The sequence below is a fragment of the Nyctereutes procyonoides genome, unplaced genomic scaffold (genome assembly GCF_905146905.1).
Source record: "Nyctereutes procyonoides isolate TBG_1078 unplaced genomic scaffold, NYPRO_anot_genome, whole genome shotgun sequence".
Lineage (NCBI taxonomy): Eukaryota > Metazoa > Chordata > Mammalia > Carnivora > Canidae > Nyctereutes > Nyctereutes procyonoides.
Window position 1 is genome coordinate 10,625,137 of NW_026575025.1, and position 25,221 is coordinate 10,650,357.

The following is a 25,221-nucleotide window of genomic DNA, read 5'->3' on the forward strand; positions in this document are numbered from 1 at the left end:
CCCACGTCGGGCTCCCGGTGCATGGAGCCTGCTTCTCCCTCTGCCTATGTCTCTGCCCCTCTCTCTCTCTCTGTGACTATCATAAATAAATAAAAAATTTAAAAAAAGTTTAAAAAAAAACTGTTGATTCTGACTGTTGCCTGGTGTTGCATAGTTTGCATCCATTACACATCACTAACCCATCCTCCTGAGGACGGATGCCAAAGTGGCCCCTGACTCTCGCTTCCACAAAGGACACTGCAGCCAGCACCCTTGTAAAGACCTCTTTGAACACTTGCACACGAGTTTCTTTCTTTCTTTTTTTTTTAAGATTTTATTTACTTTAGAGAGAGTGGGAGCACGAGTTTGGGAGAGGGGCAGAGGTAGAGGGAGAAGCAGACGCTGTGCCATACTGAGCAGGGAGCCTGACATGGGGCTCAATCCCAGGACCCTGGGATCACGACCTGAGCCGAAGGCAGACACTTAACCAACTGAGCCACCCAGGTGCTCCAGTGCACACAAATTTCTGTGGCTTATTTACCAAGGATTCAAAGTGTGCAGTCTCGGAAGAAATGTATGCCTCATTTCAGAATGTTCTCAAGAGACTGTACCAGCTTAAAGGCCTATAGAAGTCACCAAAGATTTCTGCCTCCTACACCCTCACCAAACATTGATATGATTTGCTTTATGAATTTTCACTCACCTGATGGTTATAAAATGGTATCTCATTGTAATTTTAATTGAATTGCACTGATTATTTCTCTGACCACATCGTCATTAATTTCTTGCCATTTTTAGCCAAATCTTCTGAGTTGCCTGTTTATATTCACTGTCCAATTCTCTATTGTGTTTCTTGTCTTTTCCTCATTGACCTGTAGAAGTTCTTTATTCACTAGATTGCAACCACCTGTCTGTCAATATTAGCTCTGAGAATCTTTGTGGAATAGAAATTCTTAATTTTGATGTAGTTGGATCCATGAATGTCTGAGTGGGGGGTTGTATTCTGGATGTCTTAAGATGTTCTTTCCCCATCCTTAGGTGGAGCATTCTTCTATATTTTATTCAATTAGGTTGTAGTTTAACATGTGCATTCAGGGCAAAATGCTCTATATCTTCCTTTTCTGATACTGTCTCTAGCCGGTTTGGGAGTCATATGAGGAACTATGCAGCGTTCTCTCAGTCCTTGCCTTTTGGTGTTTTCGTTTGTTTGTTTGTTTGTTTGTTTTGTTTTGTTTTTGTGATGCTGCTGCCGTGCTTCATACAGCTGATATGAGCAGTCCGTTTACTGCCTGGCTCAGTACCACAAACGCTGCCCATCCTGAGAAACCCTCCAGGAGGCCCGGGCCAGGGCTACCACCTGCATGCAGACCTAGATTTAGGAGCACACCAAAAGTGTAGAGGAAGAGGTTCTGAAGTGCTAGGGGCAGCCGCTGTCGCTTCATGAGCAGTTCTGTGTACATGGACGAGAGGCCTGAGATGAGGCAGTATAGGATGAAAAGCAGCAGTTCCAGTGGAGTGATATACAGGGGCATGGGGCCAGCAGCAACTGCTGACGGAGATCCAGGAGAGGTGTTCCCAGGGTCCTGGAGGCCACCAGCTGCATAACAGGCCCCTGCCACCATCAGCAGCAGCACTGCTAGGCCCTGAGGTGCTGGAGACAGAGGCAGTAGAAAAAGGCCATGCTTCCAATCTTGAGATTGCTCAGCACCTGGTAGGTGCTGGGGTCCATATAACGTTGAAGAGAGATCACTAGGTTGTTGTTAGCTCCATAGAATAGAGCTGATAGTGCAAATGGGGGAGCCTGGTGCCATGGTGTGGCCCCCTGGGGCCATGCCTGCCAGCCCACCAAGAGGGGGAAGGCACACAACAGTAGCTTGGTCAACTCAGTCAGCAGCACAGCTGAGGAGGGCTGGAAGGGCACTTTGCTGTTCACATGGCATAGTGCCAGCAATGGGGAATGGGCACCATACATAGCAGTGGATAAGAGTAGCATCAGGGTCCAGTAGGCCTGCCTGGGACGGCCCAGGCCTGGCATACCCCCGTCCTCTACACTCATGCCCAAACCAGACCTGGGTGGCCTGTATAGCTAGCAAGGGGGCAGTGGGAATTGTAACAAGTTTGAAGAAAATCAGTATGGAGCCAGCTCCCAGGAGGGAGGAGCTGTGGTACATTGCTAGAGAGTATACTGAGAATTAGAGTCAGCTGCAAACTCCATAGTCAGGGATGGAAGAGAAAGGGGCTGGTGGCTCTAGAAGCCACAGTTTCGGGGTCAGTCCCATGGGGTTAAGGAGGTGCATCCAAACTGCTGGCTGATAAGCCACCGTTTCCCCTCTGCAGGAAGGAAAGCAAGGATGAAGGCTGTGGGCAAGTTGGAGATAGCAAAAGGTGATAGGTCGGGAAGCCAAATATGGTGTCTGTGGTTGAAAGGCCTCTAACTGCAGGCCAGAGGTGCTCATCCTTTCTCCTCCATGGGATCCAGAGCTAGTCAGGCCCCTTTCTCAATGACTGAAGATAGTCCCTCAATGTCTTCGCTACATTCGGCCCAGCATATGCCTGAGCTGCATAGATGCCAGTGCAGGTACCCACAGCAAAGCCTAATACTGCCGATGCCCTCAGTTTGGCCACCACATAGCAGGCTAAGAAGCCCTTGAGGAATGGGGAGGACAAGAGCGAGCCCTCCTGGCTCACACCACTGCTGACTTCTTCCACACGCTGCTGCAGGCATTCCAGCTGGTTCTTGAGAAATACCAGGTCCTTAAGCTTGGGCAGAGAATCCTTGTCATCTGCCATCTTCCCCAGCAAACTTGTTGCCAGTCCTCGTCTTTTGGAACAACTCATACATGATAGGGACCATTTGTTCCTTGAAAGTCTGTGGAACATCCCTGTAAAAGTACCTCCATTTGCACTCTTTAGTATTGGAGTCTTAGATGATAATTTTCTCTACTGGTTACTGATCTACTGAAATTTTTGATATTTTTGTTCCAACTTTGACATTTCATATTTTCCTGGAAAGGCATTCACTTTAAGTTTTTATATTTACTAACGTCCAATTATTTGTAAAATTCTTTGACATTGTATTTTTTATTTTTTTAAGTTTTTATTTCATTTTTAAAATTTATTCATTTATTTAAGTAATCTCTATACCCAATGTGGGGCTCAAACTCACAACCCTGAGATCAAGAATCACAAGCTCTTCCAAGTGAGCCAGTCAGGCGCTCCCAATATTTGATATTTTAAACTTTTGTGGGACTCAGGAGTCAGATCATGCGGACTGTCCTATGAGAAGGACTCTACGTTTGTCTTAAACATGATGGAAAGTGTGACAGGATATTGGAAAAACCCATTTTGCCACTTTTGAGGAGGGCAAGAGCAGAGGGAGGAGGAGAGAAAGAATCCTAAGCAGGCTACACGCCCAGCACAGAGCCCTACATGGGGCTCAATCTCACAACTCTGAGATCATGACCTGAGCTGAAATCAAGAGTCAGATGTTTGACTGAGCCACCCTGGCGCCCCTTCATTTTGCCACTCTTGAAACCCCTGATGCACCTCAAGAGTATAAAGAAATAGGGATCCCTGGGTGGTGCAGCGGTTTGGCGCCTGCCTTTGGCCCAGGGCGCGATCCTGGAGACCCGGGATCGAATCCCACGTCGGGCTCCCGGTGCATGGAGCCTGCTTCTCCCTCTGCCTGTGTCTCTGCCTCTCTCTCTCTCTCTCTCTCTCTCTCTCTCTGTGTGTGTGTGTGTGTGTGTGTGACTATCATAAAATAAATTAAAAAAAATAAAAATAAAAGAGTATAAAGAAATAGAGTAGATCCTGAAAGGGAAACTTTGTGAGGAGATGGATTTAGAAAAGGAGCCCTAATACTGCCCTCAGGGAGTAGGACCAGGGACTGCCTGCTAGTCTCTAAGTCTGGGGAGAAGCACTTAAAGGAAGATGCCTGGAGAGCTCAGGTGGGCTCTCTGAAGCCATGGCAGTCCTGTAGGTCAGTGGTACATGAGACTTCCAGAATGGCTATGGAACCACAGTGGGAACTGGCCTGCGGCAAGGTAGCAGGAGGTCCTGTCCAGGTGGCTTCTGTTATCTGGCAGGGGGCACCCAATGAAGGTACGTGTGTGCCAAGCAAAAGAAAACTGGAGCCAGCCAAAAGAGAATCTCTGCCCACTTCCCAGGAGTTACAGTCAAGGAGGTAGCCCATAAAGGAGCTGTTAAGCCGCCACAGGGCAAGAACGCAATTTAAACACCTGCTACTCATAGAGTGACTGGCCATCTTATCCAGAGCCAATCAAGGAAGAACTCTCTGCACCCCCTACCCTCCTTCCTCCCTGTGCTCCAACAGCAGCAAGTTCTTAAACTGGGAGAGCAGGAGGGAAGGGAGGGAGACCTGACTTCCCTCTTCCTCATCAGCAGGGACCACATGGCTGGGGAAGTGGAAACTATCTCATCAAGTGTAGAGATTTGGCTACCATGCAAAACGGGCGGTCTAACAACTTATTTAGTGACTTCAGGTGATCATAGGACTGTAAGAAAACATGGCACAGAAAGTCATAACTTCATTTGTGGGAACAGGGAGAAATTCTCTTATGCATTTTAGAGGAACATTGGGAGACAAAAATAATCTTTAATTATATCCCATAAACCTTGTTTGGAGAAAGTAGCCTTCAAGCAAAGGATTTTGAAAGGGCGAGTGATGTGAGCTGATTTATGTTTGTATGTATGTATGTATGTATGTATTTATTTATATTAATTTATTTGAGAGAAAAAGCAAGGAGAGTGGCAGAGGGAGATGGAGAAGCAGACTCCCTGCTGAGCAGGGAGCCCAATGCAGAGCTCCATCCCAAGACCCCAGGATGGATCATGACCTGAGCCAAAGGCAGATGCTCAACCACTGAGCCACCCAGGCACCCCTGATTTATGTTTTTTTTAATTTTTTTTATTTATGTTTTTAAAAGGTCCTTCTGACTACTAGAGATTAGACAGGAGAGCCAGGGTGGAATGAGGGACTGTCATCTGGGAAAGACACTGGAAGGCTTGGGCCAGGAGAGGCAGAGAGAGGAGAGAAGAGGAGAGGTCTAGATATTAGAGCGGGGCCTGCCACCCTTCAGAGATCAGGAGAGGCCAGAGAGATGGGGCCATGGACACCAGAGAGCAGCCAGTGGGGAAGAATTGGAGAGAGTAAAGGCTCCCAGCCAAGCAAAGAAAGTGTTTCAAAGAGGGGGGAGTGACCAACTGTGACCAGAGCCACTGAAAGTTCAAGGCAAGACTAACAGCATTAACAACTACACTTGGCAACCTTACTTGTTTCCTAGGCCCATGTTCTGAGGACCAGATCCAGGAGGCTCACTACAGGCTTTGGCTGTTGGAATGTGGCTGGGGATGGCCTCTACCATACCACCCTCTACCTCCTCATGGAGCCCCCTCTGAAACTTTTCCTTTAGGATACATGTTCTTTCCCCTGAAGAACTTGCAGGCGCTATATGCTCCTTGGGTAGAGGGAAGAAGCTAACTCACTACATCTCCCTTTTTGTTTTGGCTGCTTTGGCTGCCAGGAAGCTCAGAGAAGAACATGATATTCAGTTAATAGATCTGAGAGCACATTATGGGCTTCATATTTATTTATTTATGTTCTTGAACCTGATCTTCACATCCTCTTTTAAATTATATCTTTATGTTTTTGATCTTCTACTTCTATTTTTATTTTATCTTCCTACTTCTTGTTGGAAACTACCTCATGTGCCTTGAGCATGAGGCAGGTATGCAAATTATTTCCATTCATTCAGCAAATGTACAGAGATGCCTTTTATATGTCAGGTCCTTTTGATTTGCGATTGACAGGACTATATTAAGCCAAAAAATGGTAAAATAAATGACTAACTCATGAAAAGGGCAAAGGTGTACCTGAGCCCAATTTTGCCTGGATGGCAGGACTCGGGGCCCCTTGCCTCCGTGTGTATAGGTGTGTGTGTAGGTGTGTGTGTGTGCGCGTGTGTATGTTACTCTCCTCTTCATTTCATCTCCATTTCCCTCTCTCTGTCACCTTCATTCTCTCTGATGGGAATGTTGGCTGCAGGGAGCACCACATTGCTATCCTTGGACCTTTGCCACCAGTGTGAAAAGAAAACTCTTCCCAGGTTGAAAAATCCTAGGGAAGGACTCTGACATGCCCTGCCTCAAGTCTTGTGGCCATCCCTGCACCAATCACAGGAACCCAGTGGGAAGGGAATGTGGACCAGCATTTCTGGCACTACCACCTTGTTGGAGTGGGAGGAGCAGTACTCTAAAGGTGGGGATGTGATTTGAGGTGTCCTGAAGGAAGATGGCCAGGGCAGACCAAACACCCACCACAGGCTTACCATGTGCCAAGTAACCAGGAGACACCGTGGAGATGCAGATGTGAATAAAACAAGCCCTCTGACCCTGAGATGGCCATAGTCCAACAGAGGGAGGTAAAACATGCAATGACGATTATGATAAAATCAGAACATGGGAAGAATCTCAGAAGAGCAATAGGCAAAGGATTTGGGGTATTCCAAGGAGGATAGAGGAACTTCTGATTCTGACCATGAGAAAGTAAGTTTTACCAAATTGATCCTTTTGCCACAAACAACTGAGAAACTGGACAAAGCGTTAGGAAAACTACTTCTAGATTTTAGAAAACTGACTGCACAGGACCGTAATCCATGAGAAAAGGGAAGCAGGTGAGGTAAGCCCTACCATCATTCAGGTCATCTACATCTGCCACCTGCCCAGAGGTAAATGCCCTACTACATGCAAGGAGGGGAATCCAAACAGGGTCCATCAGTCTCACTGATTAAGGAGTCAGAGATCAGAGTTTGGACAGGCAAAAGACAGGTAGAATTTGTGAGGTAGAACATTTAAGAACCTATGTAGAAAAAGAGCTCCAGGGATCCCTGGGTGGCGCAGCGGTTTAGCGCCTGCCTTTGGCCCAGGGCGCGATCCTGGAGAACTGGGATTGAATCCCACGTTGGGCTCCCGGTGCATGGAGCCTGCTTCTCCCTCTGCCTGTGTCTCTGCTTCTCTCTCTCTCTCTGTGACTATCATAAATAAATAAAAATTTTTAAAAAAAAGAAAAAAAAGAAAAAGAGCTCCAAACCTTGTAGAGGGATCCCCTTAAGCTTTAGGAAAAATACTAATTTGCACCTGGCATAAGGCAAAATTCCACAAAGCTGGACAAAAATACAGTTCAAGGGAAGAACAGGGGCACCTGGGTGACTCAGTTGGTTAAATGTGTGCCTTTGGCTCAGGTCATGATATTGGGGTCCAGGGATTGAGTCCCACATTGGGCTCCCTGCTCAGTGGAGAGTCTGCTTCTCCCTCTCCCTCTGCTGCTCTCCCTGCTTGTGCATGTGTGATATCTCTCTCTCTCTCTCATAAATAAATAGTCTTTTTTTAAAGATTGTATTTATTTATTCATGAGAGACATACGGAGAAAGAGGGGCAGAGACACAGGCAGAAGGAGAAGCAGGCTCCATGCAGGGAGCCCGATGTGGGATTCGATCCCAGGTCCCCAGGATCAGGCCCTGGGCTGAAGGCGGTGCTAAACCACTGAGTCACCTGGGCTGCCCTAGATAAAATCCTTAGAAAGTGAGAGAGAAGAGCAATTACTGCAGAGCTGAAGACAAATAATTCCCAGTTATTTGAATATCCTAGAAATTCTTCTACACAGTTCTAGAAATATTTGTAAGAAGATTCTCTAGTCAGAGTAGACAAATATCACTGAATACACAGAAAATTCAGTAAAGAACCAAACAAGCCATACTTTGGAAGTGAGCCTAAATCAACCGTCAATGAAAGCTACTCTAGGCTTGCCATAAAAGAGCTTGAAACAAATCTTGAAATGATCAAACCTAACCCATAGGTAACTAAATTACCAGTAAAAGTTCAATATTCTTTAAAGGAATTCAGCAAAATCCAGATTAATAATGTAAAATTCACAATGTTTGGCATTCCAACATTGGACTGGGTGGCTCACTCGGGCATCTGCCTTTGGTTCAGGTCATGATCCTGGGGTCCTGGAATCAAGCCCCATATTGGGTTCCCTCCCCAGTGGGGAGTCTGCCTCTCCCTCTCCCTCTGCCTGCTGCTCTGCCTGCTTGTGCACTCTCTCTCTCTCTAATTCTCTGTCAAAGAAATAAATAAAATCTAAAAAAAAAAATGAGAATCCAGAAATAGGAGATCTTACACTTATGGTCAGTTAATTTTAGACAAGGGTGACAAGACCATTCAATGGGAAAAGAATCGATGGGGATCAAGTCCCACATCAGGCTCCCTGCAGGGAGCCTACTTCTCCCTCTGCCTATGTCTCTGCTTCTCTTTCTGTGTTTCTCATGACTAAATAAAATCTTTTTTAAAAATTACACCATCAAGGAAGTGAAAAGGTAACCCACCACATGGGAGAAAATATTTGCAAACCATATATTTGATAGAGGACCTGTGTCCAAAATATATAAATAACTCTTAAAATTCAACAATAAAAAGGCAAATGACCCGATATAAAAATGGGCAAAGCAAGCACACAAAGAAAAAACAGAAACAGACTCATGAATACACAGAACAAACTGGTAGTTGCCAGAGGGAAGGGGATATAGGGATGAACGAAATAGGCAAAGGGGATTAAGAGGTACAAAGTCCCAGTTATAAAATAAATAAGTCACAGGGATTAAAAAGTATAGCATAAGGATTTTAACCAATAATATTGCAACAACATTGAACGGCGACAGATGGTAACTACACTTATTGTGGTGAGCCATTGCATAATATATAGAATCGGCAATTCACTATCCTGTAAACTAATGTAAACCTGAAACTAATATGACATTGTATGTCACCTCTACTTCAAGAAAAAGAAAAAAATCTTTAAAAATGGGCAAAGGATTTGAATCGATATTTCTCAAAAAAATACATACAAATAGCCAATAAGCACATGAAAATGTACTCAGCATCATTGCTACAAAAGAAATGCAAAATGAAGGAATGGTGGGCAAATAAAATAGTAAACAAACAGTTAATTCCAAATGGGCAATGTTTGTCTCAAGTAACAGTAATAGCATCTAATTTGTGGGAATAAGAAATGGGAAATATTAGATGACAATGGAATGGAAGGCAAGGTGAGAGAAAGAGACATAAGTGTAAGAGTCCTAAAGCCCTTTTGTGATTGGAAGGAGAGGAAAGATATCATTTAATTGTAACATCTTGTGTTAGCACACCTGGTAAAATTGTAGGAGTAGTTACAAAAAAAAAAAAAAGAAAGATAAGTTCCAAACTGATAGAAAAATAGAGAAATAATTAGGGAAGGAGATATTCATCAAAAATGTTAATCACTGAGAAAGACAAACAAGAAGAAAGAGGAAACAAAAATAGAGGAACAAGTAAAAATTTTTAAAGTCACATAATAGCATATTCCAATATATCAATACACTAAATGTAAATGTGCTTAACTTGCCAAAAAAAAAAGGAGAAATTCAATAAGCAAAAAAAAAAACAAAAAATAACAAGTGTCAGTGGGGATTTGGAGAAATTGGCATCTCGTGCTTTGCTGGAAGATAAAATGATGCAGCTGCTATGGAAGACAGTATGGTAATTCCTCAGAGATTCAAACATAGAATTGCCATATGATCCAGAAATACCCCATCTGCACGTATAGCCAAAAGAATTGAAAGCAGGGACTGGAATAGATATTTGTACACCCATGGTCATGACGCATTATTCACAGTAATCAAAAGCTGGAAACAACCCAAATGCCCCTCAATGAATGAATGGATACATGAAATGTGGTGTGGACATTAATGGAATATTATTCAGCCGTTTAAAAAAAGAAATTCTAGGGATCCCTGGGTGGCGCAGCGGTTTAGCGCCTGCCTCTGGCCCAGGGCGCGATCCTGGAGACCCAGGATCGAATCCCACGTCGGGCTCCCGGTGCATGGAGCCTGCTTCTCCCTCTGCCTGTGTCTCTGCCTCTCTCTCTCTCTCTGTGTCACTATCATAAATAAATAAAAATTAAAAAAAAACTTAAAAAAAGAAATTCTGGCATATGCCAAGATATGGATGAACCTTAAAGATATTATGCTAAGTGAAACAAGCCAGACACATAAATATAAATATCGTGTGATCCCACTTACATAAGATATCTAGAATAGTCAAAGTCAGAGATGGTAAATAAAACACTGCTTACCGGGGCCTGGGGATAAGGGGGAGTTGGTGTTTAATGGGAACAGAGTTTCAGTTTGGAAAGATGAAGTGATGCTGCAGATGGATAGTGGTGGTGACAGTCACACAACAATGCTTAAATACTTAATGCCGCTGAACTGAACATTTAAAAGTGGTTAAAATGGTAAATCATACATATATTTTGGTACCATAAAAAAAGGGTGTAAAATGGTGTACATGTGCCAATTAATAAGAAGAGCTTGTCAGATTGCATTAAAAATGCAAGACTCAAACATATTCTGCCTACAAGAAACCCACTCTGAATGCAAGGACACAGAGAGATTCAAATGGAAACAGATGGGGTAAGGTATATCACACAAACACTAACCCAAGACCGAAGGAAGGAGAGGCCACTTTCAGCCAGGCTTCCAGGAAGGACTCCTGGAGGATGTGACATTTGAGCTGAGCTTTAAAGGCTGAGTAGTATTAGGGTCTGTGAAGACTGAGAAAGCCCATGTGGCGAAGGCATTGAGTGTGTGTGTGTGTGTGTGTGATGAGTGGCACACAAGGAGTTAATTAACACAGTGGTGGAGGGAGGTGAGCTGGGTTGACAGTGTAGGTGCAGTTAGATAATTACTTTGGGAGGAGACGCATTTTCCAGTCATGAGGGCAGTAGGATTCAAACCCAGGGAGACAGGGGCAGCCAGAAGATTAAATCTGAGCTTGCAGAGAGGACTCTGGTCCCACAGTGGAGAAAGACTCAGCCCCAGGGACCCTGGAGGCAGGGCAGCCAGTGAGGAGTACTGAGGATGACTCAGGCGGCAGATAATGATGGTCTAGGAGAGGGAACAGCACCTTGTACCCTTGTATGGAAGGCTTAGAAGCAAGACACTGTTCCAGGTTGTTTTGTGGATTGTTAGCCTAGCGGTTCTCAACCCTGGCTTACATTAGAACCCCCTGGGGAGCTTTTAAAACTGGGCCTCCCAGGCAGTTAGATCAGAATCTCCACAGATGGGCCCAAGGCATCAGTAGCCTTCACAGATCCCCAGTGATTCCAAGTGCAATAAGGGGTGAAACCCCCACCCTCACCCAAGGTCAAGTACACAAGGCCAGGTCAAATGCCATTGCCTAAAACTGAGCCTGGCAGAAAACAGAGGGTCAAGAAATCTCTGTAGATCTCAGAGATTACAACATCCCCAAGAGATAGGGAAAAAGATGATGCCTGTTTCATAATAGGGAAACTGAGGCACAGAGAGGTCAGGTTATGTGTTACAAGGTTATATGATTACAAAGCTGATGAGTGTTGTGCTATAAAATACAGGGAACATCACCGCAGAGCCCAGACTTTTATGGGGTAATCTACTGCCTTGTATGTGGTAGGGGTGTGGAGGAGGCCCCTTCTAAGGGGCCCCTACCCCATCATCAGCTCTCCGTGCCTGCCGTCCCCCCTTCCCCTGCCCCACAAATGCCCAGCTTCACAGCAAGGTCAGATGTGGCTCCAGACAGAGGGGGCAGGTGGGGGCAGAGAATCCATGAGGCAGAAACACAACTTGAAGCACTTAAGGGGAGTGGAAGTGACACCGGGTCCCAGGGCACAGCCACCACAGGGAGTCTGTGGCCGGAAACCAGCACCATGCCTCTCGCAGGAACAAGGCAGGGGAAAGGACTCAGTGGCCAGGGCCACTCCTCTGAGGTCCTGGAACAGTGTGCACACTCACACCCTGTCTCCCTTCCCTCTCTGCTTTTTCTCCCTTCCTGGCACCTACCACTCAGCCCTTAGGTGTTTGTAACTTTTGTTTTTGGTCTGCCAGTTACACCATCCCCAGCGAGAACAGAAGTCGGAGGGGCAGGTGGTCAATTTGGGGGGGGGTATAGAGAAGGTGGTCAGTTTCATAACATAAAACAAAACAAAACAAAATGGGAAAAATAATCACCCAAAAGCCCCTCTTCCTGGTCAAAGTACTAATTCCACCCCTATATTCTTGCTCAATCATCTGGCTCTTTTACACAGACACAGTCTTACACTTTTCCAGTGAGTATTGTTACTTAAGCCATGATTCAGGATCCCACGGTGGGGATCACCATGTACTGAGGTCCCCCTTCACCACCCTGGGAGGATGGAAGACAGTGGAGGGGTGGCTGGAGCCAGTTCGGATTTTCCCAGGAAATGTGCCTTCTGCCCTGTGGTTAACCCTGGCTGACACTCAGGATTTGGGGCAGAGGGACTTGTACACATGCTGGTACTACTCACTCACAAACACACACACACACACACACACGCACGCACGCACACACGGAGACATCGCCCTCTTTAACAGTCATTGCAGTGAAGTCCAGATAGTTCTGCCTGCAGTTCCTGGTCTAGTTCTGGTTGGGGAAGTGGCTGTCAAAAGGGACAAGTCTAGTAGTTCTTGACTTGGGTTTTGATGTCTTCTGCCATGGTGCCGAGTCCCAAAGACATCCCTGAAGCAGCTTCCAGTTCAATGTGACCCTCAGCAAAGACCCCAGAGTCAGACCACAAGCTACAGGTTGTCAAATCTTTTGTGTTCCTCCCCAGAGCCCAGAACAGATGCCCAGAAATATTTGTTGAGTGAGTGAGTGATAAAAACATACAAGATCCCATAAATACTTCAGGGCCACTGTTCTCCTATCCTTGTAAGACACTGTCTAGGAGGATAAATGGGTTTAGCCAATTTTGGAGGATGACAATTGGCAATATCTTCTGTTTTTAAATTTTTTTTAAATTTATTTATTTATGATAGTCACAGAGAGTGAGAGAGAGAGAGAGAAGCAGAGACACAGGCAGAGGGAGAAGCAGGCTCCATGCACCAGGAGCCCGACGTGGGATTCGATCCCGGGTCTCCAGGATCGCGCCCTGGGCCAAAGGCAGGCGCCAAACCGCTGCGCCACCCAGGGATCCCAATATCTTCTGTTTTTATTTAAACTTGGGAGCATAGTCTGAAGTAGCCCATGCTTCTTGCTTGGGGCACTCCATGCATCCCCAGCATCTCCAAAAAAACTCCTTTTGAAATGAACCTTCCCTTCAGCCCATCCCCAACCTATCCCAGCTTTCCATAGGCCGCTGCTCTTATGTTTGGCACATGTGCTTCCAACCTGCTTTCTAGGCATTGAGCTCCATATGTAGCAGTGACCTAAGGCACTGTACTGTGTGCTTAGTTGTGTGCTGGGCACTTTGCTAAGCACTTAATGTATCAAATCTCATTTAATCGTCACATGTCCCTGAAGGAGTTGCTATTGTCCCCACCTTATAGATGAGAAAACAGAAATAGAGAGACCTTCAGTCAGTTGCCCCAGGCCACAGAGTAATTGGCAGAAATATGCAAGATTGTTGTTCTCCTCTAGGTTCAGTTTCCACAAACATGGCTCTGCTGTGTATCTTGTTCTATGTTTTTCTGTTTGTTTGTTTTTTTTATGATAGTCACAGAGAGAGAGAGAGGCAGAGACACAGGCAGAGGGAGAAGCAGGCTCCATGCACTGGAAGCCCGACGTGGGACTCGATCCCGGGTCCCCAGGATCACGCCCTGGGCCAAAGGCAGGCGCCAAACCCCTGCGCCACCCAGGGATCCCCTGTTTTTCTGGTTTTTATGCAACACTATATGTTTAAGCTTTGTCCACACTGCTATCTGACAGCCTCTGGCTCTTCACCACCTCAAAACATACCTAGGACACGTTTTTCTATTTGTGAGAGGTTTTATTCAGGAGTGGACCTGCCAGGGCACTTAGATGTCAAACAGCCCTTGCAAACATCCTGACTGGCTACACTCCCACCAAAAGCACCAGACTTCCATTTACCAGCTCTTTACCAGCTATCGTGTTTATATGGCTTCCTATTCTTGCCACTCTGACAGGTGTCATGTGTGATCTTCTGTTTTCCTTTGGAGCTCTTTGATTACTGGGGTGGGTGCAGAGACTTTAGTCCTCATTTCACTTTTTTTTAAAATGACATTTGAACATGCACATGCACACAAAATAGGATGAAAATGATTTCAGAATATACCTCCCTCTGATGAAAAGAAGTGAGGGTCACCCAACTCCTGCCTCACTCCTCAGCTACAGGGAATCCCCTACAGGAATCCAGAGCCACCTGCTGCTCTCACAAAGGCTCTGCCCGAGAAAGGAAGGACAAGGCCCCTGGCAGAGCATCTGGGTCACAGGTGTCATTCCGCTGCCACACCATGGCCTGGAAACTTGGTTCCGTCCATGTCCTGGAGCCAAACCTATTGCACCTGAGAAGGGATGGCCCTTGAGTGAGAGGAGGAGGCCATTTACTCCCATTTCCCCACTCACTGGACCCCTGGACCCCGCACAGGGCACACGTGGATAGGAGCTCCTCATGTGTCCACACCACTGCCTTCTTCCCCTTCAGAAAGCTTCTGAGTTCCTGAGACTTTGCCACAAAAACACATCCCAGCCAAGGCAGGCCAAGTATAGGGTAATGGTTCGACGATCAGGCTTCTGGGTGGTGGATGAGGTAGTGGGAGCCAGGCCAGCCCATAGAGAAACTTGACAGGACTAAATCACAATCCTCCGGGCCTTTGTCCTCACTGTCCTTCTGCCAGGAGCCCTCTCCTCAGATAGCTCCTTACTTAATGGGGTCCAATCTCACCTTATCAGAGTCTCCCTTGAACCCCGCATGGAATGGCTGGGGCCACCCTTCCTGCCCCAGGACTCCCTACTCCTCCCTCCTTTATTATGCTTTATTTTCCCCAGGGCATGTATTACCGTCTGATATCTCCTTATTGTCTACCTCTCCCCCTCAGGAATCAACTCTGAGAGCACACATAATTGTCATTACCTAGCATGCAATGGGGTCTCAATAGGTAGATAAAATTTTTATAAGGCTATGGTAAAAATGTGTACCTTAAATGTGCAGCTTTAATGTATTTTTATATACAAGCACCACCCAGTTCAAGCGGTAAAACATTTCCAGAGGGCTCCTTTGCGCCCCCAGCTGGCCAGCCCCATCACCCCCGTTTGTGGTACCATCATCCTGACTCCTGCTCCCTGTTCCTGAACTTCATTTGAATGAATTAGATCATAGTGTGTGTAGTCTTGTGTTTGGCTCCCTTTGCTCAACAGAATGTCTACAAGATCCGCCCGAGATGTTGCATGCAACAGTGGTTAGTGTTTTTCGATTGCCCAATATTCTCCCATTTCTTTATTCATGCTCTTGTTGTTCGGCATTTGCGTTGTCTCCAGCTGGGGGCCAGGACCATTCCTGGATGCATCTGTCAGTGGACACACTCCTAGAGGAACTGTGCCGCAGGGAAGCACAGTCAACAGACTCAAGGAGAAGCTGCCAGACCCTTTTCTGGGGTGGTGGCACCACCTGAGATTCCTACCAGCAGTGTGAGTTCTAAGGCCACTACTTTCCTCTCCAGCCCCCAGGGATTACATGCTCCTTGTTTCAGGCTCCCAATGGCTGGTCTGGCCTCTCCTCTTCCTGCTGGGTGCTCAAGGAACGTGTGCTACATGAATACTCAGGTGAACAACAGAGGGAGCCTTTCCACTTGGCAAGGAGGGCTGCGTCCATACGTTTCACCCAAGGGTGGCAGTCCCTCGTGGCCGTGCTGCCTCAGAAGCGGCTGCCCATTTCACATATTAGTCCCGCTTACACCATCCCAGGGTGGAGCCAAGGCTGGGCTGAGGCCTTCAGATAGGACTTGGCCCAAGGCTCAAGGCTCCACAGTGGAAATTGAGAACGAAAAGAGAAAATCATCCAGGCCCAGGCAGAGCTCTGCAGATGGGACTGCTGACCAGCTGCTGACTCCTGGTGCTGCCTGTGCTGCCTGTCGGGCATGGCCATCTTTCCCATTCCCAGGATGCACCAAGAGACCAAGCCCAGCCAGGGGTACGGTCTCCTAAGCCCCCCGCCCTCACTCAGGAGGCTGCACTCCTAACACTTGGCGGAGGTTGGGTCAGGCCCTTCCCAAAGACCTGGGAGGTCCTGGGGCAGAACCAGCCAGTTGGTCCCCACAGGTGGGCTAGGCCACCTTTCCCAGCTGCCCTCGGGTAGGACCTTGTGACACTTCCAGTAGGAAGTGAAGAGGCGATGGGCCACTTACAGTCCTGGCCCCCAAACACCTCTGTGGGCTATGAGCTTGTCCCTTCCGCACTGGCCTGACAGTCATGGGTTGAAAATGGTAGGACCACGAGATAGGAGCCCTGGGACCTCAGGTCCTCCTTGGAGAAGCTCTGCCACTGATCAGACAAATCCCATTACGAGTCTTATGTGAGCAAGTGATGAACATCCACTGCATTGGAGCTTATGTATTTTGAGTTTGTTGAGTCAACCCTTGGCCCCAACTAGTAACTACCAAGCACATTTAGTATAGCATATATAACCAACATAGGTAATCACCAGCCCCATTTAGATGAGAAAACTGAGACCCAAAGAAGCTATAGAACTTGCTCAAGGCTAGCAGCATTTGAATCCAGGGCCTGGCTCCCAAGGGTACACTCATCAGCCCACTGCCCAGACTGAAGAAACAAGCCTAGAACACAGAGACCCAGGCCACTGGCTCCTGGGTATCTCCCCCTCACCTGTGCCTCATCAAGCCTTTTGTCTAGAGGCTGCTTCCAGCACCCTGGCCTCCTTGCCTTCCTCCTGTCGTCCCCAGCCCAGGCACTCTGAAACTTCTCAGTGCAGAACCTCATCTCTGGACACAGCCCAGCAACCAGCTTCAAAGGTTCTCTTCCTCTCCCACCCCACTCATCACACTTGGCACGTGGCACACCCTCAACCAGGGGTCCCAGGTGTCCACCTACCCCTGGAGTGGGCCCAACTGACTGCTAGAGAAAACTCCTGCTGTTGCGCCGCTGGGGACCGCTTCCCATTCATAATCCCCATCAGCAAGAACTCTTCCAGTTGCAAGTAACAGAAAGCCAGTTGGCTTTGAAGGAGGAAAACGTTTATTGGCTCATGTGACTAAGAAGTCCAAGGTAAACAGGGTTCAGGCAAGACCAGGTCCTGGTGTCATCAGAAATCCGTATCTCTGAACCTCCCAGCTCTCTTGCGCTGACTTTGTTCTCAGTCAGGACCACCCCTTGGGGTGGGGAATGGCTTCCAGCAGCACCCAGCTTGCATCCTGCCAGCTTTGCTACCCCAATGTGGCCACTGTCACTCTCGTCAGGACTCCCGAAAGGGCTCCCTGCTGCCTCCAGTGCCATGGGAAACCTAGCCATCTTGTCAAAATCCTTCTCCAATGGTCCCGCCTAACGTCAAGGGCTCAGGTGTGTTGCCTGGCCTGCTAGGATCACGGCCCAGCCTGCACGATTCACTGCGGCCATAAGATGTGGTGCAACATCCATACCCCCTAACTTCAGGGAGTGGGATCAGCTGCACATACTACAGGTTGAAGAGAAGAGAGATGATCCCAAAAAGACAGCAATGGCTCTACAACCAGACGAGAGGCAGACAGGACCCAGGTGCCCCTAGGCTCCAGGTGCCCGGGCCCTTCCACACTGCCACCTGGCCTCCTATGCCCCAAAGAAGTCAGACACTGTTGCATAAAATCCGAATACCTCAGGGCACCTGGATGACTTACTTGGTTGAGCATCCTCTAACTTTGGCTCAGGTTATGATCCTGGGGTCCTGGGATCACGTCGGGCTCCCTGCTCAATGGGGAGCCTGCTTCTCCCTCTCCTCCCCACTCTTGCTCTCTCTTGTTATCACTGCCTGTCTAATAAATAAATAGATAGATAGATAGATAGATAGATAAATAAATAAATAAATAAATAAATAAATAAATAAATAAATAAATAAATAAATAAAATGCAATACAGCACAACACAAACCCCTGAATACCTCAGGACTCCTACCAAACCCACTCATCATCCTCCACTTCCCCCTGGTCAGGCCAAGACCAGCCTCAGGCAAGCTCACCTTACTGCATCAGTCTCCCTCCCTCACTACAGCTTGCATTTGTGTTACCTTAGAAAACAAAACCAAAAATTGTCTTTCTGTCCTCACTCTGAGCCACGGCTCTCATCTCTGCTTCTCAGGCCTGAGTATCACTTTCCCACCTCAGCTTCTTACCTCCAGCTCCCTCATCAACCATCACCCAGCTTTTCCTAAAGCCTCCAAGCTATTGTGACAGCTGCCTACCTCTCCCTCCTCCCAGACACACTTGGAGGCACCCCCAGTGCCCAGGGGCAGGGGGCAGGGGGCACCTGGGTGTGGCTGCTGTCCAGTCTCCCTGGGTGGCCTGCTCAGGCCTTCCCCTCTCCCCCTGGGGTGAAGTCACTTACTCTCAAGGCTCACACATTTGTCTCCAGTCCCCTACATGCCAGTACCCATCCTATGCCTCTCCACAGCAGCTTCACAGGCACTCCAAACTCGCCAGCCCAACTTGTGACCCTAACACCTAATCCTGCTCTTTCTCTGTGTCCTCCAGCTGGAACAGGGCCCCTGCCCACGTCACTATGGAAAGAAACCTAGCAGTCCCTAAGGGTTCCCTCCCTCTCAGCCCCATAGCCAGTCAGCTTGCCACACACTTAGATCTACTGAGAACATACACCTCAAGTCTACCCACTGTCCACCACATCTCCTGCCCAACCTCACCAAGCCCCTGCTCCCTGAAAGCACACATCTGCCTTGGGGACCCCACGATTCCAGGGTCTACTCAGAAATGGGGGTGGACTGACCAAATGGGTCACTCTCCTGCTCAGAAGCTGATCTCTGAGGCCCCTGACAATCCCACCTGTCTCTGCTCCCACTGCCCCTTCCCACATGCCCTTCATGGCACCAGGCACAGAGCTCTATAGCTTGCAAGGCCTCTTCCCATTGTTTGTCCAATCTGTCCCTTGCAGTAGCCTGGAGTAGGCAGAAAGATCTCTACCAGGGAGATAAGGAGAGGCCACTCAAAGATAGGAACCTTGCCAGGATCACACAGCAAAACAGGACAGGTCATCCTCCAGCACAACCAGTACCTCTGGCTCTAGTCCTCCACCACCACTCTGCCTTCTGTCAGCACCCCTGCTCCTACCCTGGCAGGACCATGGCCTCTGGAGCCTCCCTCCACTCAGCTGCTGCCCTGCCTACCACCACTTCTGGCCTCAGCTCAGCATGGGGAAAACAGGTAGATGTATGGGGAGGTGGCCACAAAGCCCTGGACATAGGCTGGGACAGACACTGGTGTTCCCTTTTATTAATTTTTTAATAAATTTAAGAACAGCTCTATCTTCTCTCCTCCCCCAGAGCAACTAAAACCAACTAAAAGGGGGTGTGGCCTGGGGGGGGCAGAGGGCGCTAGGAGTCATAGTCCTCTTCATCCTCTGCGTCAGGTGCTGAGGGGCCCGGGGGTGCTGGGGGCAGAGGCAGAGTCGAAGTGAAGGGCATGAAGGGTGTCGGGGGGCTGCAGGGCAGAAAGCAGAAGAGAAAGATCAGGCCCCTTGCCAGTGCTCACCTACCCCACCCTCGTGAGCATGGAGCCCCCGGCCTTCTGTACCCAGGGGCAGCTGAGCCCAGAGAAGGGAAGGACCCAGAGCAGGTCACACAGCTCCTGCCCAGGCCCCCTCCAATGGGGCTGGGTGGGGGCAGGGGAGGGGATCTTCTGACAGCAGCATTCTGCCTTTAAGCCCTCCTCAGTTCCTCCCCTCTCATCCACCAAATCTTCCACAAACAACAAAACCCAGTGGCCATAAGAGCAGGCCAGCCTTGAGGAGTCTGCTAGCCTCATCTGGTGCCCCAAGCTCATTACCTCTGAAAGTGGGCAGGGGGATGGCCAGCCTGGGGTGGCGCCTGGGGTGTCTCCTCTTCTCCCTCAGTGTCTGTGTCCTCAGACTCATCCTGGGAGCAAGGCAGGGGTCAGAAGTGACAAGAAAAGCATGAGCCCATCACTGGCGAGCCTAGATCCCTGGGAGTGGCAGGGACAAGACATTGAACTCTCTAGCCTTAACTTTACAGCCCTAATTTACAAAAAACCATAGGTGAGGATGGGTCCGGGTGTCCAGCCACCATGCTAGGCCAGATACAAGACCGCCCCCTCCACACCACACAGTAGACCAGAGGGCTGCGGGCCTCACTCACCTCTTGCTCTGAGTCCGTCCCTGACAGCTTCTTGTCCTTGCTTTTGCTTCCCATCCCACCATTCTTCCGGCCACTGCTGCCTGGCTTCCGACCCCTTTGGGAAGGTACAGTCCATCTGCCCAGAGGTCTCACCATCCCTGATCACCCCGTCCCAGTCACCCCCAACCCCAGTTGGCCTTGGCCTTCCTTGCCTGGACACCTGGCCCTGGCTCCCCACCTGCGGGTACCCTTGTCCCCATCCATGTGGTTGTCTTCCCCGTCTCCCTGCATGTCAGGCACAGAGGCCACCAGATCCTTTAAAAAGTCAAACTGCTGCTCCAGCTCAATGCACTGTTTCCTGGAAGAGGTGAGGAGAAGATGGAATTCAGCTGGGGCCCAGATGTCTGGGTTCTCAGCAAGGGACAGCAGGAGATATCAGGAGATGGATATCAGGAGGATAGAGCCTGGAGAACCTCCGTCCCATCTCCACTACTGAACCTTCTCGCCTTGCTACACCACCCAACCCCTCCTCCCCCAGTTCAAACCCACCCATATTCGAGGCGTTGCTGGTCTCCCAGCAGCCTCCCACCTCTCCTAAGTGCGTGAACTCCTGGGGCAAGGTTCTACTGGGCCCAACCAGCTCCCAGGCCACTCACAGGTGGGATGTGGTCATGGTCTTGGCGTTTCGGGACTGGGTCACCTGGCAAGCCTTTTTCAACAGCGACTCTAGGAACAGCTCGAGCGCCCGGGCTGAGGAGCGTCAAGGAGAACACGGGTGGGGGATCCCCAACCTAAACAAGGCGACCCCGGGCTCCCTCCCTACCCCAGGTCCCTCAACCCGGCCAGGCCCCGACAGGATACAGATGATGACAGGCACTGCCGCCGCCACCTTCCCAATCTCTTCGTCAGTTTGCATGATCTTCTTGATCCGCGCCTGGGGAGGGGGCAGAAAACTCGGACCCTGTCGCCTCCATCCCAGAAAGGGGTGCTGGGGGCTAACGAGAGAGGTTATCCCGGGAGAAAGAGGGCTGGGGACACGGACGCCGGGAGGGCACGGAAGGGGGCGGGGCGTTCGTACCCCGAACACCACGGTGCGCCCGCCCCCCCACGCAACCTCCCCAAGCCCGGCTCGGGCCCGAGCCTCCAAAGAGCCCGGCCCGCTCCTCCGGGGCCTGGCCACGTGCTCACCGGCGGGAACCGCGCGTTATACTTTTTCTTCTTGCTCGGCATCTCAGGGCCTCTCTCGCCACGCCGGGCCCAGCGCCGCCGCCCGCAGCTTCCCGGCCCCCGGGCCTGCTCGCCACCCGCCTGCCGCGGTTCCCCCGGGTCCTGGTGCCGCCTGCTCCGCCCCCGCCGCTCCCCACGCGGTCCTAGCGCCGCCGGTCAGGGCGCCGCTCGCAGGGCCGGAGCGCCCTCCCCTTGGGGCCTCCCGGGCGGTGCGCGTCGATCCGGGACCGGAGCGCCACTCCCGCCGGCCCCCAAGCCTAGGAAAGCGAACGTTAGCCCCGCCCCCGAGGCCCCGCCCCGCCCCGGTTCCCCTGGCGGCCCCGCCCCCGGGGTCAGTCCCTCCCCTCGTAGGCCCCGCCCCGCGGCGCGGGCGACAGGCCCGGTGGCCCCGCCCCGTGCTGCGCTTGTCTATAAAGTTGTTGTTGAGGCGGCGGGCGCTAAGATGGCGGCGGCGGCAGCCGTGGCGGGGGCGGGGCGCGGCGGGGGCGGCGGCGGCGGCGGCGGCGGCGGCGGCGGCGGCGCGGAGCCCCGGCAGGAGCGTAGCCGGGCGCGGGGCTGGGCCGGCGCCGAGCGCGGCGAAGGCCGGAGGTGACGGCGGGGCTGCGGGAGGGGGCAGGGCTGGGCGGGGGCGCGGCTCGGGCTGTGGGCGCTAATGGCGGCGGGCGCGGCGGGCCCGAGGCTGGCGCTCTCGTAGGCTCTAACAAGCCTGGGTTCCAGGCCGGCTGTCGCCCCATTGGCCTCGGACTGGTCACGGCTCTTTCCGGGCATCAATGTGCTCGTGCTCAAGTAGGCCCGACAGCGCCAGCCCGGGAGGTCTGGTCCTGCTGGGCCTGCCTCAATGCTACGCGAAAGTGCGCTTCTCTGCCTCCCTCCGTTGAATCCCAGCGATCGGGATGCCTGCCAGTTACTGACAGGGCCGGGAGGTGTAGCTGGGCCGGTTGCTCCCAACCTGAATTCACATTTCGGCCCCTGTCATTCATTGCAGGTGTGACCTTGGGTAGGTCACTTCTCTCTGAGATTCAATTTTCTGGTCTGTAAATTGGGGAGAGTGGTAATAGCATTAGTAATAACCTTTATGCAGCGCTTATTCCACCTTAGGCGTTTAATGCTCCATAGCTCTACGGGACAGGAACAGCTTTTGTCCACTGTAAAGATGAGGCAGCTGAGGCACCAGACCTTAAGTCTTGCCTAAGGCCACGGAGTTTAATTAAGCCCATTGGCTGCACCAGATAGGGCCCAGCACATTGTACGTCTGTCCTGGACCTGCTCTAACTCTGTTCCTTCATGGCAGGATGGAGCCAGGTGAAGAGATGGAGGAGGAAGACTCTCCAGGCGGCCGCGAGGATGGCTTCACTGCAGAGCACCTGGCCGCAGAGGCCATGGCAGCTGACATGGACCCCTGGCTGGTGTTTGATGCTCGCACCACACCTGCTACCGAGCTGGATGCCTGGTTGGCCAAGTACCCACCATCCCAAGTTACTCGCTATGGGGACCCTGGCTCACCCAACTCTGAGCCCGTGGGCTGGATTGCAGCATATGGGCAAGGCTATGTCCCCAACTCGGGCGATGTGCAGGGCCTGCAGGCAGCCTGGGAGGCTCTGCAGACCAGCGGGCGGCCCATCACACCAAGTACCCTGCGCCAACTGGCTATCACCCATCATGTGCTGTCTGGCAAGTGGCTGATACACCTGGCACCTGGCTTTAAGCTGGACCACGCCTGGGCTGGCATTGCACGGGCTGTGGTTGAGGGCCAGCTTCAGGTGGCCAAGGTGAGCCCACGGGCCAGGGAGGGTGGGCGCCAGGTCATCTGTGTTTACACCGATGACTTCACGGACCGTTTAGGTGTACTGGAGGCAGATGCAGCCATCCGTGCGGCAGGCATTAAGTGCCTGCTCACCTACAAACCTGACGTCTACACCTACTTGGGCATCTACCGGGCCAACCGCTGGCACCTCTGCCCCACTCTCTATGAGAGTCGTTTTCAGCTGGGGGGCAGTACCCGTGGCTCCCGTGTGCTGGATCGCGCCAACAATGTGGAACTGACCTAGTGTGGCCAAGTTGGGGGAGACCATGTTCTGCCCCCCCCTCCCACTCAGCTCCCTGCTAGGGTTGGATCCTCCTGTCTTCCTCCTCTTTGTCCCAAGGAGTTTGAAACCCCTAGCTCTGAGGACCAGGTCAATCGGGAACTGCCTGCATCTTTGGTCCCTTTGAACCTTTGCCCTCTGTCCAGGGCTGACTCAAGTTCCCACCACCTGGAGGCTCTGGCTCCCTGAGGGCCGGACCCTCAGCCTGTCTTTTCACTGCTGCTCCCTTCTGTCATCCAGGACCATGGGCTGGGTACAGATTCCCAGGAGAGCCTTCCTTAGCCACCCTCCTCCCCAGCTGTACCTCCCTCTCCTGCATCCTTTCCTTCTCCTCCCTCACAAGAGAGAAAACTAGTGCTTCCAGTCCCTCTTGGAGCCTTCATAGTCCAGGGGGCAAAGGCCCTGCAGGCCTAAGCATGCTATTTTGGGGGTGGGGTGGGGGAAGGGTGATTGTACCCACTCAGCCCTTGGCAGAGAGAGGGGATGCCAGGGCCATGGACATGGGTCCTGCCCCTCCCTGCCACCTCATACAGCCTGCACCACCTTCCTTCCTTCCCTGCACCACCTTCCTTCCTTCACTACCTTGACATGTGCCTGCTCCTGGCATTTCAATAAAACCCAGTTTGGGTCTGTGTCTTGAGTGTTTTTTAAAATACTGTGTTGGTGGTTACCTGCTTTGGTCTCTGGAAAGAAGCTGGGCCAGGAAAGCCTGCTTCTCTGTCCCTACATGGGCACGCCTAACTGCCTCCTATAATAAGATTCACCTCACTGCCAAGACTGGGAGCCTCTCTGAGAGCCTCTGCAAAGCCAGTCCTGCTTCTCCTCCATCCCAAGAATCAGAATCGGTTTCTCAGTGGTTTCTCATAAATCTAGGGGCTTGAACCAGCAAAGTCTGAGAGGCTACCGCGCAAAGGGTGTATTTGCTTGGTCCTGGCATTTCTAGGTTAGGGCATATGGTCTGGTGAGTAGAGGATGGGCTAGGTTTCAACAGCCTAGGTTGGACATCTTCATATGGTGAATGATGTGTACAGCCATAAGGAACTCACATCTAAGAACTCACTTCTCCCACCCTGACTGTCATGGGCCACTGGACAGTTTGCAAGGCACTTCCATATGTATTATTTAAGTCTCATGACCTATTCAGAAGAAGATATTGGTCCCATTGTGTGGTCAAGGAAATTGAGGCCAACAGGGAAAAGGATATCTCTTGGGGTTATGCGGTGAGTTGGGCAGAGTAGGACTTACACCCCAGGCCCTGCCTCCTGCCCAGGCTGATATCCAGGCCTCACCCACAATGAGTTCTTCACAACCGATAGGGCACGTTCACTCACTGAACTTGGACAGCACCGTCCACCTGAAGCTGCTGGAGCCTGGGAGCCTGGATCCACATCCCCCAACCCCATGTCTGGCCCTGGCCCTGGCCTTGGTTGGAGGCCAGGGTTTCTGGCAAGGAGCCCCTTGGGACGCTGCTCTCGTGCCGTGCCGGAGCTGACTCAACCTCCAGCAGCCTCACCAAATTGGAATTTGGAGCAGGGGAGCGGAGATGCCACTGGGCTGACTGGATGGAAGTGGGTGAGTCATGAGATGCTGGCTCAGCCCCCTCCCCAGCTTCCTCTTCACCCTGTTTCTCCAGGGCTGAGTTCCCTCAGCCCAGCCCTGGGAAGCCCCAGAGCTGGGTGGTCTCTGGCTTGGAGCCCATTGCCCGGCCTCCCTCAGACAAGTGATGCCTTGCACTTG

General features: G+C 50.8%; 4 protein-coding genes and 1 pseudogene across 4 annotated transcripts; 1 reads left to right on the plus strand and 4 right to left on the minus strand.

The window, feature by feature from the left end:
* Positions 1-1,235: 1,235 nt before the first annotated feature.
* Positions 1,236-2,035, minus strand: LOC129499468 (probable UDP-sugar transporter protein SLC35A4). The gene is given in 2 exon segments (XM_055309218.1): positions 1,236-1,627; positions 1,630-2,035. Coding segments are annotated over 2 exon segments (798 nt in total).
* Positions 2,036-2,460: 425 nt separating this feature from the next.
* On the minus strand, positions 2,461-2,769 carry LOC129499785 (SLC35A4 upstream open reading frame protein-like). The gene has a single exon (XM_055309657.1). It carries the CDS (start codon positions 2,767-2,769, stop codon positions 2,461-2,463), a length of 309 nt encoding a protein of 102 aa, XP_055165632.1.
* Positions 2,770-12,221: 9,452 nt separating this feature from the next.
* LOC129503184 (cytochrome c oxidase subunit 6B1-like) lies at positions 12,222-12,583 on the minus strand (annotated as a pseudogene).
* Positions 12,584-19,303: 6,720 nt separating this feature from the next.
* On the minus strand, positions 19,304-21,643 carry DRAP1 (DR1 associated protein 1). Its single transcript, XM_055308558.1, has 7 exons — positions 21,362-21,643; positions 21,035-21,107; positions 20,830-20,923; positions 20,412-20,531; positions 20,195-20,288; positions 19,866-19,954; positions 19,304-19,520 (listed from the first exon to the last, which is right to left on the minus strand). Exons 1-7 carry the CDS (start codon positions 21,401-21,403, stop codon positions 19,415-19,417), a joined length of 618 nt encoding a protein of 205 aa, XP_055164533.1. The 5' UTR covers positions 21,404-21,643; the 3' UTR covers positions 19,304-19,414.
* Positions 21,644-21,842: 199 nt separating this feature from the next.
* Positions 21,843-24,116, plus strand: CUNH11orf68 (chromosome unknown C11orf68 homolog). Its single transcript, XM_055315156.1, has 2 exons — positions 21,843-21,988; positions 22,692-24,116. Exons 1-2 carry the CDS (start codon positions 21,843-21,845, stop codon positions 23,446-23,448), a joined length of 903 nt encoding a protein of 300 aa, XP_055171131.1. The 3' UTR covers positions 23,449-24,116.
* Positions 24,117-25,221: the final 1,105 nt, after the last annotated feature.